The sequence below is a fragment of the Amblyomma americanum genome, chromosome 1, assembly GCF_052857255.1.
Source record: "Amblyomma americanum isolate KBUSLIRL-KWMA chromosome 1, ASM5285725v1, whole genome shotgun sequence".
Taxonomy (NCBI): Eukaryota; Metazoa; Arthropoda; class Arachnida; order Ixodida; family Ixodidae; genus Amblyomma; species Amblyomma americanum.
The window spans coordinates 96,200,201-96,223,119 of NC_135497.1; the positions used below are offsets into that span (position 1 = coordinate 96,200,201).

The 22,919-nt window shown below is 46.7% G+C and overlaps 1 protein-coding gene across 1 annotated transcript; it reads left to right on the forward strand.

Moving 5' to 3' along the window:
• Positions 1-3,600: 3,600 nt before the first annotated feature.
• Positions 3,601-10,235, forward strand: LOC144113287 (uncharacterized). Its single transcript, XM_077646274.1, has 2 exons — positions 3,601-5,292; positions 9,259-10,235. Exons 1-2 carry the CDS (start codon positions 4,067-4,069, stop codon positions 10,196-10,198), a joined length of 2,166 nt encoding a protein of 721 aa, XP_077502400.1. The 5' UTR covers positions 3,601-4,066; the 3' UTR covers positions 10,199-10,235.
• The last annotated feature ends 12,684 nt before the right edge of the window (positions 10,236-22,919 follow it).

Sequence of the window (22,919 nt, forward strand, 5' to 3'; positions counted from 1 at the left end):
AGACTGCAGGCTTGGGTGGAGAACGAGGGGGTGTTAGGGGAACTACAGAATGGGTTCTGGAAACAAAGGAGGTTGGAGGACAATCTATTTTCATTGACACAGTGTATAGAAATTGCGGAAAAGGAACATAGGCCCTTATGGCTAGCATTTCTGGATATTAGGGGAGCCTATGACAACGTTACTCAGGAGCATTTGTGGGACATACTGGGCACATTGGATGTGGAAAATGGAGTAATTAATCTTTTAAAAGATATATATATATAGAGGTAACAGAGTGCTCATAAAATGGGAAAAAAATGTATCAGGGCCTGTAGAGATACAGCGGGGGCTTAGACAAGGATGTCCTCTGTCCCCTTTGTTGTTCATGTTGTACCTGCAAGGGTTGGAGACCAAGCTAGAGGGGAGCGGACTAGGCTTCAACCTATCTTTTTTCAAGCAAGGGGAATTGATTAAACAGACATTACTAGGACTAATATACGCGGACGATATAGTGATAATGGCTGACAACAAGGAAGACCTGCAGAAGTTGTTAGACATATGCAGTACAAAGGGAGATAGATTAGGCTTCAAGTATAGTAAGGAAAAATCTGCAGTCATGATATTTAATGAAGAGGGCGGCGAGCATAGAATACAGGAGTTCCTGCTAAATGTAGTGAATGAGTACAAGTATCTTGGGGTGTGGATAAATAACAGTGTTGAGTATCTGACAGAGCATGAAAAATATGTAATGAATAAAGCTAGTACGAATGCAGCTGTCATGAAAAATAGGGCACTGTGGAATTACAATAGGTATGAGGTGGTAAGAGGGATCTGGAAAAGGGTGATGGTCCCTAGCCTGACCTTCGGTAATGCGGTCCTGTGTATGAGGCCAGATGTTCAAGCAAGGCTGGAAATTAAGCAACGGGGAGTAGGGAGGTTAGCTTTGGGAGCACATGGCAATACACCAAATCAGGGGGCACAGGGTGATATAGGATTGGCGTCTTTCGAGAGCAGAGAGGCTAGCAGTAAGATAGCATTTGAAGAACGATTGAGAAAGATGGAGGAAAAGCGGTGGGCTAGGAATGTTTTCAGATACCTGTATATAAAGAATGTTGGCACGAAATGGAGAAAGCGAACTAGAAAATTGACAAGCAAATAGCTGGACAGCAGTAAGGGGGCAAATCAGCAATTATCGGTTAAGAAAAAGGTTAAAGAAACAGAAAGAGCTTTGTGGAAAACAGGGATGCTAACGAAATCGGCACTGGGAACATACCGGACCTTTAAACAGGAAATTGTCAAAGAAAATATCTATGATAATTGTAGGGGAAGTTCTTTCTTGTTTGAAGCCAGGATTGGAGTTTTGCGGACTAAGACGTATAGAGTCAGGTACCAGGAGATAGACACTTTGTGCATTGCGTGCGGAGAGGAGGAGGAAACGGCTGACACTTGATACTTTTCTGTAAAGGGCTTCACCCTACAGTGGAAAGCAGCGGGGCTGTCTTACCCAAGGCATTGGGGTTTAGGGATAGTGAAGGGAAAGTGGATTTTAAGAGGTTAGAAGTAACCAAGCGAAGGTTATCTGATTGGTGGCTAAAAGCAAGACAGGAGTAAAATTTCACAAGACATGGCTAGGTGGCTTTAGCCACCGCCCGATGTAAAGGGTTCAGCCGTATCCATCCATCCATCTATCCATCCAAGTAATGCCTCTTTCCTTTATTGAAGTTCTCACGTAAACAAAACGCGACCACGGTCGCGTCTCATAGCAGAGAATCTGCTGGTCGAAAGACCGCTGCACGGCCGTCATAAAGCGTGACGACGCACGCCACTTGCAGCAACAGCAACGGTTGCTGCGCCACATCAGACCACCTGCCCGCCAACGTTTTCGGAAAGTCAGTAGCGCATGCGTTTCACCAATAGGTTTCACCACGTGGGTTTCACAGCTCGGCGCTCCACTCCGCTGGCTCCGCTCTGAAGGCGGCTGAAGCGGTGGTCGTGGGAACTAGTGGCGCTGTAGTCGCTATAGTCGAGCTTTTATTGCGAAGCAATACTACTTTAGGTCGCACTTCAGCCCGTTCCGTGGCGAGGCGGTGGTAGGCTCCATTGACCTTTAGCGTGACCTCGCTGCGTGACGTCACAACATGAGACCTAGAGTGACGTCACACCAGCTGCGTAAAAACGGGGCCCCATCTCACGCCGTCGCGAGGCGAGGCGGTAGCCACCAACAGCGGGCTAACTCCCGCTCCTCTCACCAGGGGCGCTACGGTCAGAGTGACGTCACACCAGCTGTATAAAACAGCTCCGCTCCTCTCGCCAAGGCAGTCATACAGCCAGATGTTACGATGGTGCCTACGAACAAGGCAGCTACGAACAAGGCTACGAACAAGGCCGTTGTTCATAGTGCCTCTCTCGTAGCAGCCGTAAGCAGTGCCTTGAGAAGGAGGTGGCTGCCCGTTTGTTGTACCAATAAAATTTTTTGGTGCAGTCCCAGTGGAAAGCAATATTAAGGTTGAAACGTTTAAATAAACCTCTCGAGAAATCGTGCCCACAATATTAAAACTCTGCAGCATTCCATCATACGGCACGATTCAAATTCCTTTGTTCACGTGGCCATGGCCGTGCAAAATAAATAGCCACCAGCCGGCGGTTGTAACTAATGCATTGACACCTCATTAAAAGTCGAACGAGCACTGGACTGTTTATATCCAGGAAAAGTACCAGGCAGCAGAATGTTATTGGCCCAAGCAAGGCAAATCATCAGTGGCCAATGCTTGCATGATTGGAGAAAGGCCAGATACCACATCTGAAGAAAAGCTGCAACCAATTAAAACCAACTGGTGTACCATTTGGTTTGCTTGGGCAACCACTTGAAACCAACTGGTGTACGTTCCCCTACTTTTTTTTTTGCAGGTGTATTACGAAATTTCGCGCATTTTAGGAACCGCCGTGACCGCCTACTAATTGCATCACCGTGGCAGGAATTATCTTTCTAGATTTTAGTGAATGCGTACTTTGGAAAATAAAAGCTGAATTTGATTAAATAAAGCCTCGTCGATTCGGGATATCTCTGTTCAGGATGCATAAGTGCGCGTGCCGCAATTGTTTGGCTAACTTTAACAGTGAATGTGATTGCGCTTGAACGTGCATCGAAAATTTTGATTGAAAATAAGCGATTTAGTCATCCACTATTTTACTTCTGCCCTGTTTGTGAGCTCTGCGTTTAGAAATGCAACCGGATCGTCGTACGGCGGTTCTCTCTCTTCGTCGGGTCGGCTTTATCTTACCAAACTTGTGGCATGTCCACCTTTTCTGGGCTCTTTGCCTTCAGAGGTAGGTTTTAAGAAAATATGCATTAGAGCTGCAGACGTCCGATTTTCGGTGTTACACCAGATGCACACAGCTTCCTCAGCGCTGCGAATGCAGCGCGTATCGCGGGTATGTCGCGTTTTCTTTACAGCCAGTGCTCCGGTGGCGCCATCTCACGCTGTCGACGTGAGATGCCGCACCCGCGGGCTCTCCCTGACCCCACTAGCCCCACTATACCGTAGTGGAGGGCTCTGGAATAAATTCGACGGCAGCGCCACGCGCGGCCGACCGATTTTTTTTTTTTTTTGGTTCAGCGCCTCCCATTGAAACCCGCTTCGCTCTTGCCAGCACAACTCCTTCTAGAACACTGTAAATGCAGTGCCTAGAATATATACCAGTATATTCTAGGCACTGTACTGTAACCTTGCCCGACGGATTCATTGTAGACTTGGCTTGGCTAGCTTGGAATTCTCTATGCTTTTTTTTTTTTTCCTAAGCGCGCCGTTAGAACGCCGGAGCTACCGGAACCGCGTTCTACGTGTTTCATGTCAACGCAGCACACGTCAACTAATCAGTTAAAATTTGCCCCAAGCTTTTTATAAATTTGTTTCGTTCGCCGAAGCCGCATGACTTCTTGCATGACGCGAACAAAGCTGGATAAACTTCCATGACGGACTTGGTTCGCTGCCTTCAGGAGTGCAGAACGTGTCAAACGTGTAGAGAGAGCGGGTCGTAAGGTAACGCGTGGTGATTCCGGGTGAACTTGCTGTGAACGTAGTCAGTCATGGCGTACCCCACTACCTACTACCATAGGATGGCACCACACCCGTATCCGCTGTACGCGAATCTGCCAGGCTTCAGAAGAGCTTGCACGGCCTCTTCGTCAAACGACTGCTGGCTGTGTGATGTGTTGACAAGCTGGAACAGTGCTTTACAATACTGCCGTCTCAACTTGAGGGAGGAGGAGCCTGGGGAGTTGTGCCTGCAGTCTTTGCGCGGTGCCTTCTTTGCCGTTGACGATGAACCCAGGGACAAAGCACCAGTCCACAGCGCGGCTTTCTTGCTGGCCTACCTCCCTCGGCTACACAAGTGCATCAGAAGGATAAGCCTTCATCGGGAGCATTTGCCTCATCAGCCAGCCCCAGTAAGGCTCCTCCTCGGAGCTGATTGGTGGCCACAACAGCCAGAATGCAACGTGCAGTACCTCGAGATTTCCAGCATCGTCGATGTCGAATGGGACATTCTCTTGTGCGGCCTGGGTCGCGTCAGCGCACTGAAAGGCTTGATCATTGAACGCGCCATCGTCGACAACAATTACGTCTCGAAACTCGATCAACTCCTCGCAGCGAATTCAGGGAGCCTGCAGAAACTTGTGATTTCCGCAAGTCGGACGCAAACCGCCGAAGCCTCCGACAGGCTGATCAGAGCTATCTCAAATTGCACACATCTCACTGAGCTTTCATTTGATTGCCACTTGACGAGAACCGGTGTTTACGATTTGGGTCGATTGCTACTGCCATGCGAGAATATTCAGAAGCTCTCACTTCGGGACCAGTTTGGAGCCGAATGCAGGCGAGCACTTCTGGGGGCCCTCAGAAGTTTTGTCGAAACTAATGCGTCGCTGACGGAGCTACATTATAAAAGTCTAAGCTTGGACGTCATACAACTGCTGGATGCACTGAAGTTCAACCGCACCTTAAAGCACCTTGTTTTGAGTGGCTACAAACACAACCAAAAAACATTTGGAAGGGAACATGGTGCAGCCTTAGGGGCGGCATTGGCAACGAATTCTGGTCTTCGGAGCTTGGTGATTTCTCACTGCACCTTCAGCGAGTTAGCTGTTGAAGATATTTCAGCTGGGCTAGCCCTTAACACCTCCTTGGAACGTTTTGATCTCTCTCATTGCAGAGTTAACTTTGATGTGGCATCAGCATTGTGCCGTGTACTTTACACTAATCGCACTTTACACGTGGTGGTGCTTGACCCCGATGGAGAAGCCATTTCTGAACGGTATGTATACAGTGTGCTATAACATTACAGAGTTCAACCACGAGTCACAATTTTGTTCATTTATAAGTTGAACTTGAAACGATTCTCAGTTTTTCAAGCCATGGATACAGTGGAGGTTCATTTTTGTATTAATAGCTGTGGCAAACAGAAGAATGCCGGCAGCAATGAAAATGCTGGCAGGATAAGTTGAAATGAGCCTCATTCATGCATGAGGTTCCATTCTCACAGACAAGCATTGCAAATAAGGCTCATATGTACGATGTAGGTTTTAAAGCTGTTTCTCAACATCTCAGCTGCTAACTCTTTTCTCTATGTCATCTTATCAAAAGTCTTACTTTTCAGAATGAATGCGTTAATTTATCACAAGTAATTGCTTCTGGGTTACTAATTCTGTGCACTTCATGATCTATTAGCCTGGTACACAGGACTCTGAGAATTTGCTTTTAGTATGTTGCTGGTATATTTTTTTTGCTGTTGGTACCCTCATACCTCCTTTGCAAATGAAAACAGCTGACGACCCCCCAACAACTTGGTGTAGTCCAGTTTAATAGGTACAGTCAAAGTACCAAATGTTAAACTAATGTGTAGCAATATGTTAGTGGTTCTTCTAGCTAAAATTATGGCTTGCTTGCACTCAGGCAGCACTTCTGCAGTTGGCCTAGTTCAATGCATTATTTCACTGCAGCACTTGCATTTTTAAAATCTAGCTGACAGATCCAAATATGGTGCCTTCTTTGGAAATGCATGCCTGGAAACATAGCACAAAGATTAGTGACTCTGTCGTTCACATTGGTCTCTGAACTAGCACTCTGAAGGACTCCATGGCTTACTTAGTGTTGCAGGAGTAATATCCAGAACCTCGTACTGTCACATTCTCTAGTCCTGAATACGAATTCGGCAATTTTACATCTTTCATTCCCTCTTCCGCACCCCTTGTGCCTAGTAGGAGTCAAGACCTTCTCTATCATGCAGGCCAACCCTTTAGGTAATTCATTGCTAGGATTCACTTTTACTAACAACAATAATGGAAAACTTGCCATTTTGAGCCTCATCTGCTGGAAGGACACAGTTTTAATGTGATCGTGTTAGGGCTGCTGTTCTGCAGAAAATTCATCAGCGGCAGTGACCTAGTGAGCAGAAAGTAGGTTGCCCATCTACCACCTAGGTCCCATGAGCTTGTACATCATCACAACGTGCCTACCAGATTTTGAGCAAACTACCCACCAGGGCAGGTGGCAGTTAAAGTAATGTTTGATCGTGAGAAGTTGCTCAGGAAGAGCAGCCTGGGTCTTGCAAGCCTCACTGGTGGCTGTGTTTGAAAGAGCCACCTGCTGGGCCAGTAGCACAACGCTTAACCGCTGCACCACTGCTCCAGTAGTAGGATGAGGACCCACCCGATCTGTGAATGTATTGTAAAGAATGACCAATGCTGCATATATGGGCATGTAAGCTGAACTTAGGCGAAGTGATGTACAAAGAGGACCCTGAAAGAGGCCGCTGAAGGGACTCATTAATGCTATTGCGTCAGTGTCCCCTTAAGCTTTTTATGGAAGACACATGTCTGACTTTGTGTTGATGAAGGTTTCTGGTGTTTTAAAGGGACACTGAGGAGAACTCTAGCAATTTTTTTTTCTTAGCAAAATCTGATAGTTCGGCATTTCATGGCTTTGTTGTCGCTTGTCTGGGAGCGAAAGATGCATTTATTTAAAAGAAATTTGGATTCGAAGTTGAAAAAATTTTTCCCGCCGCTCCGATTCAAACTTGAGAACTCTTATGACGTCGAAGGACGGAGTGACGTGAAACATGACGTAAACGCAGACTCCGTGATTTCTGGCCGCTAGCGGTGCGGTCTAGCAGCTGCCGAAATGAAAGCTACCGCCGTCGCACATTGTAGGCATCTATCGGGGGTCGCTACCGTTGCTTCGTTTATGTTTGCACCGGCGTCTTTCCAGCGTTACGATAGATGCCGTTCCCGAACCCGACGACGAAGTTCTCGCAAAAACTCCGGCCTGCATTTCAGCGACCTCAGCCCCAGAGAGCGTGCGATGCTTTTGAGGGAGCACAGTCAGGTTAGGCGCCGGCGGGTCGTTTCCCCCTTCCTCAGTGAGCAGCTGTTGCTAATCAGATATCATAACCCCAGTGCGGGGAGTCGCGAGGGGCCAGGACAAGGTCGGCGCGCTGCACCCATCGGAGGCTGGCCGGGGCTTTGGGGCGAACGGATTGTGATTGCTTGAACGGCGCGGTTGCACGGTGCAGCAGGCGCGTTTCGGGGTCTGCCACGGTTAAAAGCCGAAGTTATTATTTTTTTTTTGCCACAAAAAATTGATGGGTGCTCAAGGGCGGTCGCGTTTAACGTTGGCGGCTTGAAACTAAAGCCGACGCACGACGGCTTCCACTAGATCCAACGGGTCCACTGGATCGGGCTCTCTCGCCCACTTGCATGTACCTTCAGACTTGTACTGTGAATGGATTAAATTAGCCGAGAGCTCGAAAAGAACAGCTCCGCCCAACTGCCGAAGCTATTGAATTACGTCACAACGCGCACCTCGCCGCGGGGCCGAATCAGTCTGGCCGGGCCGGCGGTGGCTGGCACACTCGGCGCGAAATCGAGACGTGCTCCAAGTCTCCGCAGTGCGGTCAGAGTGCGCCGAAGCCGCCGAACGCGCCGGCGGTCAAGCGCAGTTGGAGTATAGAGGGTCTCGCTTTGGCCGACGTGACATCGCCGTTCAGCGCGCGCGCGTTACGGCGGAGCATAAACGCGCCTTAACAGAGCCTGGCTTAACCGCTAACCAACGTATTCAGTGGCGGCATCTATGGGAGCCACTGACACCCCCCGCCCACTCACTGAATAAAAAATATCGTGTGCCGAGGCTCGGAATCGAACCAGGGCCATTGGCGTTTCGGGCGGAGACGCTACCACTCCGCCACGACGGCTCGAGGTGCAGCCGTTAATAAAGGCGCATCTAGTGCATGCACTCTTCCGATGCAGAAGTCTCCGTGCTTTCGCTACGTATATCCTGGCCTAACAGAGCTAGGTCATAAGCAATTTTTCTTAACTTCCTTGTACCTTGTCTCCCGTCCCTAATAAACGATTTCCGTTAAGTAGTTTGAAGTTGATTGGCACAGCCGGGAATGTTTCGCCGGGGGATCGTGCGTAGACACAAGTGCTCTTTATACTGCAAACTGCCTTGTACGATCACCGACCATCGTGCCATCATAGTTTTTCATCGACTGTGGCGATTATCTGACCAGCCTTAACAGGCTCCTTCTAAGTTTAACTAGCACTTGAAGCGGCACTTGGAGTTCCTCTGCTGTACGGCACTTGTACATCGAAGCGCGTCAAAAACAAAACCACTGGGCATGCAAAGCTCATAGATAAAAAACCGAAACTCTCCTGACCGCCTGTGGCGCCGCCAAGTATCGGTTTTCTTTGCTTCCGACATTCAGGTTGTTTTTTGTCTGCCTTCCTTGTGTGCTAAAAGTGCACTATCGGTTTTAAAACAAAACTTACTTCAATATTTAACCGCGTAACTTTCCTTGGTCAGCCTCAGAGATTCGTGACCCCATGTAGGAAGGGAAATTCCTCCAGGGTGGCGTCTCTTGTCCTATGACGTCGCCACGCTTGTACTTGCGAGATTGGCCTGTGGCTGCGATACCTGTATTTTGTTTCTTGCTATTTTCTACCTTACAAGAGCTCTGTGTTCAGTAAGAGCGGCGTTTTTGTGATCAGGAGCTGGTATTCTATCGATACAAGCCAACTTCAATTTCTGCTCAGTGTCCCTTTAACGAGTGTAGAAGGCACATTGTCTTTGATGACAAGATTACTTGGTTTGCTCACTAAATTCACATAAAACTAAACTGAACATTTAGAGAGCTTCCCTCCTGTTATTCAGTGCCAGAGCTGTACTAAGTGCACACTGCTTGTGAACAAAAAACTAATTGGTGCACAAATGCTTCTCCTTGCAGGGTCAGGTTTTCCAAGCAGGTGGCAGCAGCCAACTGTTACCACCGTGTGGGAATGCGCTGGGACGAGACCAGCATGCAGAACTTTGTAAATGCGCTGAAGCAGCCGTCACTTTGCCCACCAGAATGCCATATTGACTCCAGTCGTTTCTCGATTATGTCACTGTCACAGGTGTGCTCCGCGCTCGTACTGAGCACCGTGAAGTCAATCTCGGTGACATTCATTGATTCCAACCTCAACGAGGCAAGACATCATGTGCACGAAGCAATCCGCCAGAACCAGTCCATTGTGAGCCTCAGCTTGCAAGAAGATGGGATCTCCTCTGGAGCTTGCATCTTTGTGGCCAAAGCTTTGTTAGAGAACAAAACAGTAACAAAACTTTCCTTGAGAATCAACGATTTGCGCACCGGTGCAGCAGAGACTCTTTCAGAGATCTTGTCCAAGAACCAGACTCTAGAGAAGCTGCTGCTCAACTGCAATCATGTAGATCTATGGTGTGTGAATGTCATTGCCAGGGGGCTTAAGGAAAACCGTACTTTAACTCATTTTTCCATTTTTGATGAAAGGGATGATGCCAGTCGCTCAACCATAGCTGTTGATGAATGCGTGGACCGGAACCTGAGCAGTTGGAACTGTGCAGTGCAGTTTGTGCTTGAGGCCTGCATCAGCAGACGGCGAGCAGAGACTTTTGAATCATTGCAAGGAATGCCTTGCTTCCTTCAGCGTGTTGCAGCAGCCTCTGGAAAATCTCTGGCAGAAGCTGCAGCAATGGTGGAATGTGCAAAGCATTTCATAAGGAGTAACTATCTTTTCATAACTGGGGTGGTGATTCGGGGCATCTGCTGCTACCCTAGTGGACAGACGCAAGTTGACTGTTTGAATAATGACTGCTGGCCTGAGATCACCAAGTACCTCAGGGTGTCTGATGTGATTAGGCATTGACTGTGGCAGAGGACCGCCAATAAATGGTCATGTTTTGTTGTGGCACCAGTCTTCTAAGATTGCTATGCCTTTTCTCCCGGAGGTTGGCTTTGGCAAAGCTTTTTTTTTGTCATTTGTATGCAAGAACAAGTGCGTATAGTCGGATACAACTTAAGTCTGCAGTGAAGCTCCACCCACATTCAGGGCCGCCGCACGAAATTCCTCCACGACAAAAAAGTAGGCCATTGTTAAAGGGCCCCTGAAAAGGTTTTTAATGGTCATATCAAACGCAACAGATCTGTAGAGATGGTCTTTGCGAGCATTAGTCATATAAATAAAGCTCTGCGTGAAGCCCATGATTTACTTATGGCTCTTTGGTCGAGCCTTTTCATTGGCCATGCCCCAATAACGTCACATGCCATTTTCGCAATTATTTATACAAAACTGATTACTAATTTTCCTTGTAATGCTATTTTAGTTACTCATTATTGTTTTCTAAAGGGCACATTTACGGAGGTAAGAATTCAGCACGTTACTTAAACGCAATGCAACACACTTCCGGCGTAGGGTAAAATCCGTCTGCGCACTTGTTCCCGCCGAATGCTGCCGCCCAATTTTGAGCTTCCTGCAGTTAGCGCTTCTTTCTCGTCTGAAATGGACCATAATTGCTGTGTGGTCAGCTGTAAAGCCAAGGATAGGTGAGGTATCGCAACTAGGCATCGTGTCCCAAGAGAAGGACACAACCGAGCAGGTTGGCTGCAACGCATCAGGCTGTCAACATTGGACAATCGCCGCAATCTAAGGGTTTGCAGCCGCCACTTTTCCGCCGATGCGTACAGCTATAATCCCAGCTTACTGCAGCAATCTGGCGTCTATATGAAGCAACTGCGCCTCAAATCCGACGCGTTGCCGACGCTGTTTCTCCCCCGAATGGTAGGTTTCTTAGCTATGGCGAGTTGTGCACACACGTGCAGCTATTGTTTGCTCGCGACTACTTCCCGCATGTGTCACAAATAGAGCTCAGGAACTGTACCCAAGCGAGTTTTTTGAAGTCTAGGAATTTTGCATGCAGCCCACTGAGCACAGAATATCTTGTAGACGTCTTGAAATGTCTGTAATGGTCATAGACATCTTGGACTACAAAAGATATCTACAAGACGCTGTTTAATACTTGTCTAGAAGATATTTAGCCAAGATGTCCGTAAGCTGTCTCAGGAAGAATTTTTACGCTTTCAGCAGCTGCGCAAGACGCTTACTAATCCGCTTAAGCAAGTTGTCTTCAAGGCATTCTGCTTCAGAAGCCTGGAGGGCTTCCTCACAAGATGTTTTACGACGTGACTTATGTATAGCTGCAGTGCAATATTTACGTTTAAATAGGAAACACCTAGAGAGACACGTGGCCATCAGAAACATGAAAATAGAAAAGAGTTCAATTCGCATCTTGCCAACACGTACACACGTGCATGACTGCATATGGCAGGAATATTTTATTGCCCCGGACATGCTATTCCGATTCCTGTGGCACATGCGTGACAACTCCCTGCCCACTGAGCCCCAATCCATCTACTAAACAGATATAATGCATTTTTTCAAGATTAACAATCTTATTAAGGCATCTCAACTGACCTCTGAGACAGGTATTGGATATTTCTTAGACGTCTTGACCAAGACATCTTGCAGATGATTACAAGGCGATTCTAGGCATCTTGAAACATTCTGTAGACACCTAGCTCAGCTAATGCTCCCGTTTTTTTTTGAGCTACAAGAGTTTTTGCAAGACTTCTTGTAGATCTCTCAAAGACAAATTCTAGAGGTGTACACTGGCTTGAGTGACAGTCTACAACAGGAAACATGCATGACAATCAGAAGTCTCGAACTCATTTTGAGCTGTCCCCGAAATTATACTGCCTGGCCGCTCACTGAGCACGGTACGTCTTAAAGACTCCAAAATCTAATAGTGATGTTTCAGTAAAAGTTTAGACATCTTTCACAGACGTCTACAGGACGCTTCTATTTTACCTTTTTTATGTCGAATGCGTGTGCGTGCTCATAAATTAGCTACATTTTTGAGTTTATTTTTCTTTTGTGGTATGAATCAAGGTTTGCAACTAACAGAACGTCGCACTTAAACCAGACTAATTCTAATGCACCAAGGATAAATTAACAAACACGAAAATATCTTCAGTAACTTTGTAGATCGGCAGTTCTCCTTATGCACATTGCGGAGGTCATTGGAGTGGGGTATATAAGGATAATTAGCTAAGGTTTCCTGGTAGTATAAGGTGAGTGCTGCAGGGTTTGTATTCGATGTTTCGTGTGCTTGTATGGATGACTGTGGCGGCTTTTATTAAGCAGTACATAAAAAATCTTTGCCAGTTGAGACTACATGTCTCGCGGGAGCCCTAGCTGAGCTAGAAGATAGGTACAAGATGTATCAAGATGTCTAAATATTTTTTGCAGCAGATGACAATATATCAACATTTTGCAAACGTTTAGTAACTGTCTCAGAGGCCAGCTGACATGTCTATAAGACAGTTTATCTAGATGGTTATGAAATGTCTGCCAAACTTTTGTGGATGTCTAAAGTTATCTTGGGTCAACTACGAAACGTCCTCTAAAGACATTTTGTAGTTCAAATAGGTGGAGCATTAGCTGAGCTAGAGGACATTTACAGAACGTCTGAAAGGTATCTGGAAATATTTTGCAAGCCATTTGTTAGATGTCTTGCCAAGACATTTTCCAAACGTTTATAAACTGTTCGAAGATCCATTTAGGACGTCTTCAAGACGGGCTGGACATCTTGCCAAGATTACTTCTAGTCGTCTGTAAGATGACACGGTGTTCAGTGGGCAGTAAGAGTAAATGAGCCGTACCCATGTTTTCCGACCGCATACCTCGCGCACATTTTATACGTGGAACTGCTTTCAGGATGTATTGACAGCAGTTAATGACAGAGCCAGAATGAGTTTTGCGGCTCATATCACACGAGCACAAAAACAACAAATTAGGTGAAAATGTATAAAGCTAGCCCGCGCCCTGGTGTACGGTCTGGTAAGAGAACTCGGAGCGCGGATTTTCGGCTTCGCTCCAAAGTCGCCAGATCGCTGGCGCATTCTGAAAGTTCATGGTGCAGAAAAGAAAAAAATAGAATGATGCAAGCTGCACATGGCAGCTTGAACATACAATGGCACGCATAACGCGACCGCAACGAATCGCAGTAATTGGGCAGCTTGGTGGCACAGTGCACTTATAATAGACATCCAAAAAAAACAAAATATGTAGCTTCTGAATCTACACTGCGTGCGTTCAGTACAGTCTACTCTTGAAGTTTAAGCACTACAACAAGCTTAGTTCTTTGCCATTTTTTAACATCTCTATACATGTCATTTGTCAAGTGCGCTGTGTCATCAAGCCTTGCTGTGATCGTTGCGATTGCGCTATTTTTGTTTTGTTGCACTTTTAGATAGCGAAAGTACAGAAAATGAAATTTTGTGTCTGCGCGTTGATTGCACAAAAATTTCCTTTCCTGCCAGGGTGAGTCTTCACCAAGAGGCCTGAAGGACAGCAGCACTACACAAGTTCTCGCTGGACAGGTTAGCACTGTGACCAGTTTGCACGCATTCCTAGCTTATGTACATCCTCAAGAGTAAGCTGTAGTACTAAACAGCACTGCACTATATGCTGCATAAGGTGACTGTATTGCTGGAGCATAAGATATGGGACTTAGTAAAACTTGATGCTGGGCTAGTTGGTTAAGCATTTCTTTGAAACAGGTCAGCGCTAAAAAAAGACAAACACACGGCAAGAGAACGACGACATGACAGAGATGAGCGCTACTAACAACTGGTTTTATTTTTCGCTCCAGGGAACATATTTAAAGCCTTGCCACATAGCATCATGCGACAACATCATGTGCAACAACATGCATCATGTGCACAACCAGGGGGCTTCAACATATATATGATATCAAAAGTTAAGATACATATCTTGAGCATCACGTAACAGCAAGCCAAAAAGAATGAAAAGGAACACCAGTAATCGATGCAATGAATCAGAAATAAAAAGAAACGGAAGAAAAACAAAACGTGCTCAGTTCTTTCTTAAACGCGTCTCAATTAAGAAATGCCCGCTCCGCAGAATATAACGTTAATGAAGAATCGCTTACGCACTGCTCTCATTCTTTACTTATGTGGAAGGCCTCCAGCAAGATTCTGGAAACTCTATTTGCGCTTCTGCCTAGAACCTTAGCTTCGGTCAACCGTGGCACACATTTGCACTCTAAAACATGCAAAATTAAGTTCGCAAGCTTGTCTTTCACCCTCAAGTTTTTTGCGTGCTCCCTTAAACGATCGTTAAGGCAACACCCGTCTGCCGATATAGCACCTTCTGCAGGATTGGGTGACCTTATACACCACTCTTAGTGCACATCTGACATAGGCTACTTCATGTTGAGTTTTGCAACCTTGCTCATGTTCGCCGCAGATGCGTGGGCACAGCTTCGCCAGTTTATTTGTCGTCGAGAACACAAGTGGCGCGTTGTGCCTGCTGGCCACTTTCTAGAGGTTATGCGATACCTTATGTACATAAGGCATCACCTCAGGCATCATCTTCGCACGCGTTCCGTGACAGCCATTTTTTGTCAGGGACCAAACTTCTTTAGGAGGGTTTCAGCAATAGCCATTAGGATCGAGCAAGGGAAGCCTGCAGCCAAAAGGTGGTTTACCTGATTATTAAAGCTCTCATGCAGCTAGCATGCAGCATACTGGCGGAATTTCCTTTCAGTCTTCAGCTGGTATGTCCCTCGACAATTTTTAAAGCTTTTAGAATTTTATCTCAGCATCACTTATCTATTTTAACAAGTAGCCTTTTCTGCAGCGCAATGGTGTTTGTATAGGTTCATGTGTGGCACCTATTTTGTGTCATTTTTTTAGCATGCATTGATTGCCTTTTGGATCAAGATTTTATCTGTGGCCCAGTTTTAAAGGTTTTTAGATACGTAGACGATTTTTTAATCCTTTTAAAAGCCACTAATGACTGCACGTTCGCAGACTCCGTCCAACAGGTCCTAAGAACATTTGAAATGCATGGTAAAGGCCTGTTTTTACCCATGAAATTCGGAACAACAAAATACGTTTCTTGGATCTGAGGCTGAGTTTGTGCAAAGGACATACCTGCTGGGATTATTTCCCGTGTACTAACGAAGAGCTTTTGCCCTTTGGCTCATCCCAATCTAAGACTGTCAAAAAAGATCTATTGCTTCGCTCTGTATGGAATCTGCGCTTCGTAGGTCGTGTCCACACCAAATGCATGCTAGCTTTAATAATCAGGTAAACTGCCTTTTGGCTGCAGGCTTCCCTTGCTCGATCCTAATGGCTATTGCTGAAACCCTCCTAAAGAAGTTTGGTCCCCGACAAAAAATGGCTGTCACGGAACGCGCTAAGATGATGCCCGAGGTGATGCCTTATGTACGTAAGGTGTCGCATAACCTCAAGAAAGTGGCCAGCAGGCACAACGTGCCACTTGTGCTCTCGGCGTCAAATAAGCTGGCGAAGCTGTGCCCGCGCATCTGCGGCGAACATGAGCGAGGTTGCAAAACTCAGCATGAAGTAGCCTATGTCGGATGTGCGCTAGGAGTGGTGTATAAGATCCCCCTTTCCTGCGGAAGGTGATATATCAGGGAGACGGGGCGTTGCCTTAACAATCGTTTAAGGGAGCACGCAAAAAACTTGAGGGTGAAAGACAAGCTTGCGAACTTAGTTTCACATGTTTTAGAGTGCAAATGTGTGCCACGGTTGACCGAAGCTAAGGTTCTAGGCAGAAGCGCAAGTAGAGTCTCCAGAATCTTGCTGGAGGCCTTCCACATAAGTAAAGAATGAGAGCAGTGCGTAAGCGATGCTTCATTAACGTTATATTCTGCGGAGCGGGCATTTCTTGAGACGCGTTTAAGAAAGAACTGAGCGCATTTTGTTTTTCTTCAGTTTCTTTTTTTTCTCTGATTCATTGCGTCGATTACTGGTGTTCCTTTTCATTCTTTTTGGCTTGCTGTTACGTGATGCTCAAGATATGTATCTTAACTTTTGATATGATAAATGTTGAAGCCCCCTGGTTGTGCACATCATGCGATGTGACAAGGCTTTAAATATGTTCCCTGGAGTGAAAAAATAAAACCAGTTGTTAGTAGCGCTCATCTCTGTCATGTCATCGTTCTCTTGCCGTGTGTTTCTTTTTTTAGCGATGACCTGTTTTAAAGAAATTAGTAAAACAACTATTTGTCTTCATGTTGTGGTTTCAGGCAGCTGTATGTTGAGACTTCACTTGGATGTGCTGGAAGTTGTCTGGATGCAGTAGCTCTTCCTAGAGAAGCGAGTACATTTTCGAAGTTAAAAAGTTTTTTTAGTTTGTTTTGGCCTGCGAATGATGCAAGGTATATAGTGTGCACTGCCACACTAAGAGAAGAAAACCTCAGAAAATATGCCAATAGTAGTAGCTGCATTAACACGCAGGCATAAAGTTTAATGTAAGTTGCTGGATTGGCAAATGGAACAGAGCAATCTGTTGTCCCTCATCGTTGTCTATTGTTTGTGCTGCTAATATGCCTTTGAATGCCGACTTGAGTGTTTTATTGCGAATGTCTTAACCCCTAGAGGATACTAGGGGCACGAGAAAGAAATTGACAACAGTTTTGTGAGTGCATGTTTTTTAGCCAGATTAGAATGGTCTGACTTTTCAGTTCACTCTCTAGAGTACCTGACACCAGAAGCATGAAAAGTAAATATGTAACGTTCAATATTTTCATGACCATCCTTATCTAGGAAGCAGCACAAGCATGCCTCGCAGCTCCTGGCAGACATAGTGTGGCAACACAGACGACATGGGAACACCAGTTAGTTGGTAAGTGGTCAGTGAGAAAGCTAAAGTGTTGCAAAAATGTATTTTGCTTTTAAAATACAACTTACAATTAAAGAAAGGTTAGAAACTGCTAACCCATAAGTGGATTTGTCCCCTGCTAACTATAAGTAATTTTGTCAACTACACAGGTGAGCCTTGGGGTGAAATCTCTTGTTTCTGCAAAGGTGCAGACAGAGAAGGCTACCACAAAAGAAGCAGGAATACAAGCCAACCAAGAGGCTGAGAGAGCACATCCAGCTGCAGCGATATCTGATCCGCTACCGCCTCTGCCAGCAAGTTTTAAATCTCCTCGTGGCTCAACAACCATCCAATTGAAAGTGGATGAGTCCCACTGCACTGAAGACGACCAGGACCAGCCAACTACAGAAAAAGACATCAGCTATGTGCTATCATCTGACAACAGCTTTTACAGGTATTCATAGCACTGCTCTGAATGCATCACATTGTTTAAAGGGAACCTTAGATGAATTGGATGGTCACATTCCAATGCAAAAAAAAAAAATTTGTAGATGTGGTTTTTGTGAGTGCTTCAGTCAAGTTTGATAGCTCTGCGATGAACCTGTAATTTACAAATGGTTTTTAAAAAGCACAGCCATAGTTACCACTTTGCTGTTTGTTTCGCACAAATATTTGGCCAAGCTGTGAATGCGCTAAGATTATTCAGCTTGGTTTTGAAGAAAAATATTTGCACACCCCTTTTGTGTATTACTTTGCTAGGGTATTTTATCTTTCCTGTTGTTAAAAGGAGGAAAAAATTGCATGCCAACTCCGTACTTTCACAGCAGCTTTATTTAGCACACCTTTTTACTGCTACATTATGACGCAAACATTTACTGCTGCCACTTACTGGCACAAAAGTAACAATTGCACGCTATCAATTGTTGATATAAGTGCTCTTTTTTGCCAGTGACCATCAAGGAGTGGGTCAGTCACTGACTGAGGCTAGCTTCCACAAGGAACGGAAGTTCCTCGTGTTTGAGGGCTGCCTGTGGCAGCTGCTTGAGACCTGCACGGTGTGCGGCCGAACAAGAAGTGTTCAGCTCAGCGTGGTGGGGAGCTTTCTCATTGTGAAGGGAAAATGCTCACTGCAGCACTTCTTTATCTGGAAAAGCCAACCACTGGTCGCAGACGAAGCAGCGGGCAACATCCTCCTGGCTGCAGGCATCTTGTTTTCTGGCTGCGGGGTCGCCTCAGTGATTCCGTTCCTGCAATCCATTGGAGTACAAGGCATCACGCAGAGGACCTACTACAAGTATCAACGTGCATACTTGCTCCCTGCTATAAATGAGGTTTGGCAATAATGATGTCTCACATACAATAAGTGAAATTACGTGTGATTCACGTCTGCACCTTGGTGTATCCCTTCATAATGAGAACTGGAAAAACGCAGAGCAGTGCCACTGGTGCGGCACATACATTGCATGGGTTTTGCCTTTAGACATAACTGCATCGTGTAGTATTGAAGTAATCGGCATTTTTGCAGTGTAATCATTGTCCAGAAAGTGTGCTGAGAGAAATTTCAAAGGTAATGAAGTACCTGAAGAAACACTGAGAGCTGAAACTATACCTCATGCTAATATGCTTTAAGGCAAATACAGTACTGTGAAGTGTGTAGCATATAAAGTGTACATAATCTTCTTTTCAGCTTTTCCAGCAAAAGTAGGCAGAACTTGCCAGTAGCCTTGTCGGCATGTAAATAGACCTCGTAGGAGATGGGCGCTGCGACTCTCCAGGTTACAACGCCAAGTATATAACCTGCAGTGTGCTGGCTGTACAGAAAGAAGCAAGAAAAGAGAACAGCATAGCATTAACAGTTCAGATGAAAAAATAATAAAAGGAACTCCTAGTTCTTCGAGAAGCTAGAGGGAAAAATGCCAAAACATGCAACAACAAGGCCCCACAACATCAGCCAAGTGATTCCTTAGGGATAAACCCCAAAAGAAGAGAAACAATGGTTACCGTAGTTGGAAAACGTATATTGAAAAGAAAAGTAGTGTAATGCCCATGTGACGTTCCCGCCTGTCGGGGGTCAGTCACACAATCTACGTGTCTTGCTAAAGCGAGAACTGAGCCAACAAGGCGGTAACCCGGCAAAACATTTATTCCTCTCTGCCTGAAGGCAAAACTGGTGGCCCACTCACCGCTGGCTTTTAGAAGAGCTGGCTGTCGGTCCGGGAGGTCGGGGCTCCACTCCGCTTGTCTTGCGTCGGCGGGCCGAGGGTGCTTCGGCTCTCCCGTGGTCTGCCTCTCTTCACGGTGTCTCGGCTGGCAGTGCTGTGACGGGTCGAGGCCTCAGGATTCTTGGGTGTCTCAGATGGCGGTCAGTTTGCTACGGTCCCTGAGGTCCGGCTTCACTGACTGTAGACCAGCACGATCTTGCGTCCGTTCGCCTCGCCCGTCTCTGCTTGACCTTTTTTCCATTGTCCCTTCTGCCTCCGCCGCGTCTCTCCGGGAATTCCCTTTTTCTCGGGTAATCCTTGCCCAATGGTTTTTCGCCGTCGCTGCTCATGCAGCTGACCAAGGGCACCCGCCAAATTCCTAGGAACACATGGCCCTTACGATGGGAAGGCCGATGACCTCATTGGGGATGTGTTGAAGGGGATCAGGTGTCCCTCGGAGGGCAACGCTTTCCTGATGTCAGCCCGTCTGGTGCCAGCCGCCGGCCTCCCCCGCCACTTCCAGCCTTTACGCAGCCTGTCGTGTCTGCTGCTAGTAAGGCCGCCTGTCAGCCTGCACACACAAATGCACTAATGTGCCCGTCAGCGTGCGCCGGTGGGGGGGCACTGCACAACAGGCCGCAGGGAAGTCTTTAATTGCGTTGGGCACTGCGCGCGGCCTCTCCCCTTTAGCCGTCTGGCTGTCTCTGCACGTCTGTCTTCTGTAGCGCCCACCGCATTCCACACCACCGTCTTTGCCGACGTGTCTAGGTTGATAAATTTGAAGACCGGCAAAATGTCTTTGGCACTAGTCGGCGGAGTGAGTTTTTTTTTTAGCAATGCTTGGGCCTCCCGTATGCAGCCCTTCACAACCCCCTCTTCTTATAGAGAAATTTTCTAAGAAAAATTCATGGACACCTCACTTTCACAACCGGCAGTACGATGAAAAGTTTGCAACTCAATCTTTTAGCAATAGTCACAGTGCGAGTACATCAAAACTGCTAGACATCATCCTCGCGCTGAAGTGGCACCAGTTGCACGGCACGGCACAATGTGGGCGGACCCTCAGTCCACCCCAGGCAGAGGAGTAAATTTCACACGGCGGACAACTCTGCCCTTCACGTAAAACATGCAACCGCAGAAAACTCATGCGAAGAGGTAAAAGTAAACGCTCTTCTTCATTCTCTTTTTTTTTGCAAGACCTGGCTATTAGCATTAAAAAAAAAATGATCGCAGCAGCTCATAGGAATATGCTAGATCCCTAAAACGTATTACTGAGTTTATAAGTGATTATGGAGGGTATATAGGCCGCCCGCGACTTCTTAGGGCGTAGTCGTGGGTTGGCAGAGGTATCCTCGAAGTGAGAGTCTCATCTCGATTGGTGTGGTGAGCTCAGACAATACCTCTGGTGTGACGCTCTGCAAACCATTTTCGGAGACATCGGGTGGTAGAGACCAGAAATTCACCGTCAGGCGTGGTCGCGCCAAACTTAATCCCTAGCACACTGGGGGAGGCTTCGGCACCTCTGGCATGACACGGCTTATTAACATAGACTATCTTCTCATCTCCAGACTGCGTGTAGCGGATGAAAGCGGTCATGTTGGACAGGTTCTCCACTATTCAATATGGACCGACCCACTGCGGTGGCAACTTCCTCGCGAGCCATTTTGATGGGACCTGAGCACGCAGATACTCTATCACCTGCCTTGAAATCTACCTGCTTGCTACCATTTTCTAGACGCTTTACTTGTGACTCTGCGGCCGACCGGAGGGACCCTCTCGCGTCTTGTGTGTGTGTCACTTAACCTTTGCGTGAGCTCAGCTCGGTAGTCGTTTAGGGTGCTCCTTGGGGTGCAGCCCCAAGGAGCACTGGTTGCCTTTTGTAAAGTAGAAAGAAGGGGCTTTCCTGAGTTCCATCGTGCACGGCAAAATTGTACACTGATGTTGCGAACGGCAGCCAAAGATCCCAATCACATTGATCTCTGTGCACATAGTGCGAAAGGATCTTAATCATCATTTGGTTCAACCTTTCGACGGCCCCGTTGCATTCAGAACAGCTTGCATCAGCTTTCTGATTAAATTAGTTCCTTGGTTGGTGAGTAGCTGTGACGGAACTCCGTGACGCAATACCACCCCTTCGACAAATTCCCTCACAACAGTCTCAGCCTTTTGGTTCTCCAGAGCGAACGTTTCGGCATACCGAGTCAGGGGATTGATCCAGAAATACGAGAATGTAGCACTTGCCGGAAGTCGTGCTCGGCAAAGGCCGTATGATATCCATGGCAGTCCTCTCGAACGGTCCGTGTACGTCCTGAAAAACCTGCAGTGGAGCGGGTTTCCTTCCTTTCGGGGATTTTTGGAAGCATGCAGGATTCACAGTTTCTACAATACTCAGCAATGTCCTTCCTCATGCCAGGCCAGAAATACCCTTTGCTGACCCTCTGACAGGTTTTTCGGAAGCGTAGGTGGCCTGCGCTGTGTGATGCAGCCACAGGATTTCCCCTCTCGTATACAGACGACACAACAATGCTCCAACCCGTGTCATGTGCCCTCTCCTTGAACTTTAATTCTAAACCTTGCTGATCCAGACAAAATCGGCCAGCATCCTTTCCTTCAGAGTTCTCACACCTGTTTACAATTTTCCTAATTGACTGGTCCCCCCTCTGCTCATCGTGTGGCTGGGCCCACTCCACCGAGGGGAAAAATTGTTATGCAAGTTACAGCAGAGCGGCTGAGCACATCAGTGTTCTGATTTGTCGTGCCCGGGCAATGAAGAACTTCAAAGCTATATTCCCGGAGCAGCAGGTTCCAGCGAGCCAGTCTAGAGTTCGGGTCTCGGACATTCATTAGCCACTTCAGGGGTTGGCAGTCGGTAATAATTTTGAAAGGGCGTCCGAAGAGGTAGCAACGAAAGTGGCGCACTTCCCACACCACTGCTAGGCATTTTTGTTCGGTTGCACCGTAATTCTGCTCAGCCACGTTAAGCTGTCTACTCATGTAAGCTACCGGATGTTCCTCGCTGTCGTGCATCTGTGACAGGACTGTGCCTAGAGCATGCTTAGATGCATCAGTGGCTAGTATGAACGGCTGGCTGAAATCTGGGAAGCGAAGAACAGGCACTTTCACAAGTTTTTCCTTTAGTTTGCAAAAAGCTCTCTCAGCCTGAGAAGAACACAGAAAACACAGAAAAGGTTGTTTGCTCGTTAGTGCGGTCAGTGGCTTGGCTACTGCAGCGAAACTGAGAATGCGACATCTATTATAGGTGGCAAGACCAAGGACTGGCAGACTTCGGTTTCGCTCTTCGGTCACGGAAAACTCCTCACCCGCTGCAACTTCTCTGGATCAGGCCAGACACCTGTGGCCAAAACAGCACATCCTAGGTACCTAACCTGTGGTTTCGAGAACTGGCACTTGGCCGGTTTCAGCTTAAAGGGGCCCCGAAACACATTTTCAGAGCATTGTTTTGCCTGTTGGTTGCATAGAATGAGTTATATTGATGCTATTAGCATCGTTCGTACGGCGTATACTGCAGTTTTTAATATTTTAATTAGCTCGCAAAAACAAATTCGTGGCACTGACGGTGTCACCATACAGTGGCGGTTTTTAGCAGCGGATATGACATCACTTAGTGGGAGCTTGATGATTGGACAAAGAGTAAATATACTGCAAATTGTATT

Bases quoted from the DNA above. Each gene is read 5' to 3' on its own strand.
- LOC144113287 (XM_077646274.1), top strand. From the start codon at position 4,067: ATGGCGTACCCCACTACCTACTACCATAGGATGGCACCACACCCGTAT. The intron at 5,293-9,258 runs GTATGTATACAG...TTCTCCTTGCAG, and splicing joins GGAGAAGCCATTTCTGAACG to GGTCAGGTTTTCCAAGCAGG.